Source organism: Acanthisitta chloris, unplaced genomic scaffold (genome assembly GCF_000695815.1).
Source record: "Acanthisitta chloris isolate BGI_N310 unplaced genomic scaffold, ASM69581v1 scaffold43750, whole genome shotgun sequence".
In the NCBI taxonomy this organism is placed as follows: domain Eukaryota; kingdom Metazoa; phylum Chordata; class Aves; order Passeriformes; family Acanthisittidae; genus Acanthisitta; species Acanthisitta chloris.
This window is the reverse complement of record NW_008654207.1, coordinates 1-343: the sequence shown is the minus strand read 5'-3', so window position 1 is coordinate 343 and position 343 is coordinate 1. Positions and strand designations below refer to the sequence as shown.

The window sequence follows — 343 nt, the reverse complement described above, 5'->3', positions numbered from 1 at the left end:
CCAGCCGGTACTGGAGGATCCGGCAGTTCTTGTTGGCTCGCTCCAGTTCGTGGCGCATTTCTTGAAGCTGACAGGCATCCTCCTCAAAGAAACTGTCCCTCATCTCGTCCATCTCTGTCCTCAGCTCATCTATCTCGTTCTGGCGCCGGGGTGAGAAGGGGACAGGAGATGCAACAGGTGGGTCAAAAGCACAAATGTCAGCACGCATCGGGGAAGGCAGCCAAAATGGAGCTCCGCCCCGCAGGGACGGCAGCTAAATACACCCCAGCTCATCAAAACGAAGCAGGGAAGCTCCGCAACAGGACCATCCACCGCCGCCTCAGCAGAGCGCGGCCGGGAAAAG

General features: G+C 58.6%; 1 protein-coding gene across 1 annotated transcript in view; it reads right to left on the bottom strand.

Annotated features, from left to right (window-relative positions):
* The window catches only part of SOGA3 (SOGA family member 3), a 27,702-nt gene extending 27,566 nt beyond the window's left edge, over positions 1-136 (bottom strand). The window contains 2 exon segments of the mRNA XM_009083391.1: position 1; positions 4-136. The exon segment at position 1 is cut by the window's left edge and continues 85 nt beyond it. Coding sequence (XP_009081639.1) covers position 1; positions 4-112 — 110 coding nt within the window. The 5' untranslated portion in view covers positions 113-136.
* Between the last annotated feature and the right edge of the window lie 207 nt (positions 137-343).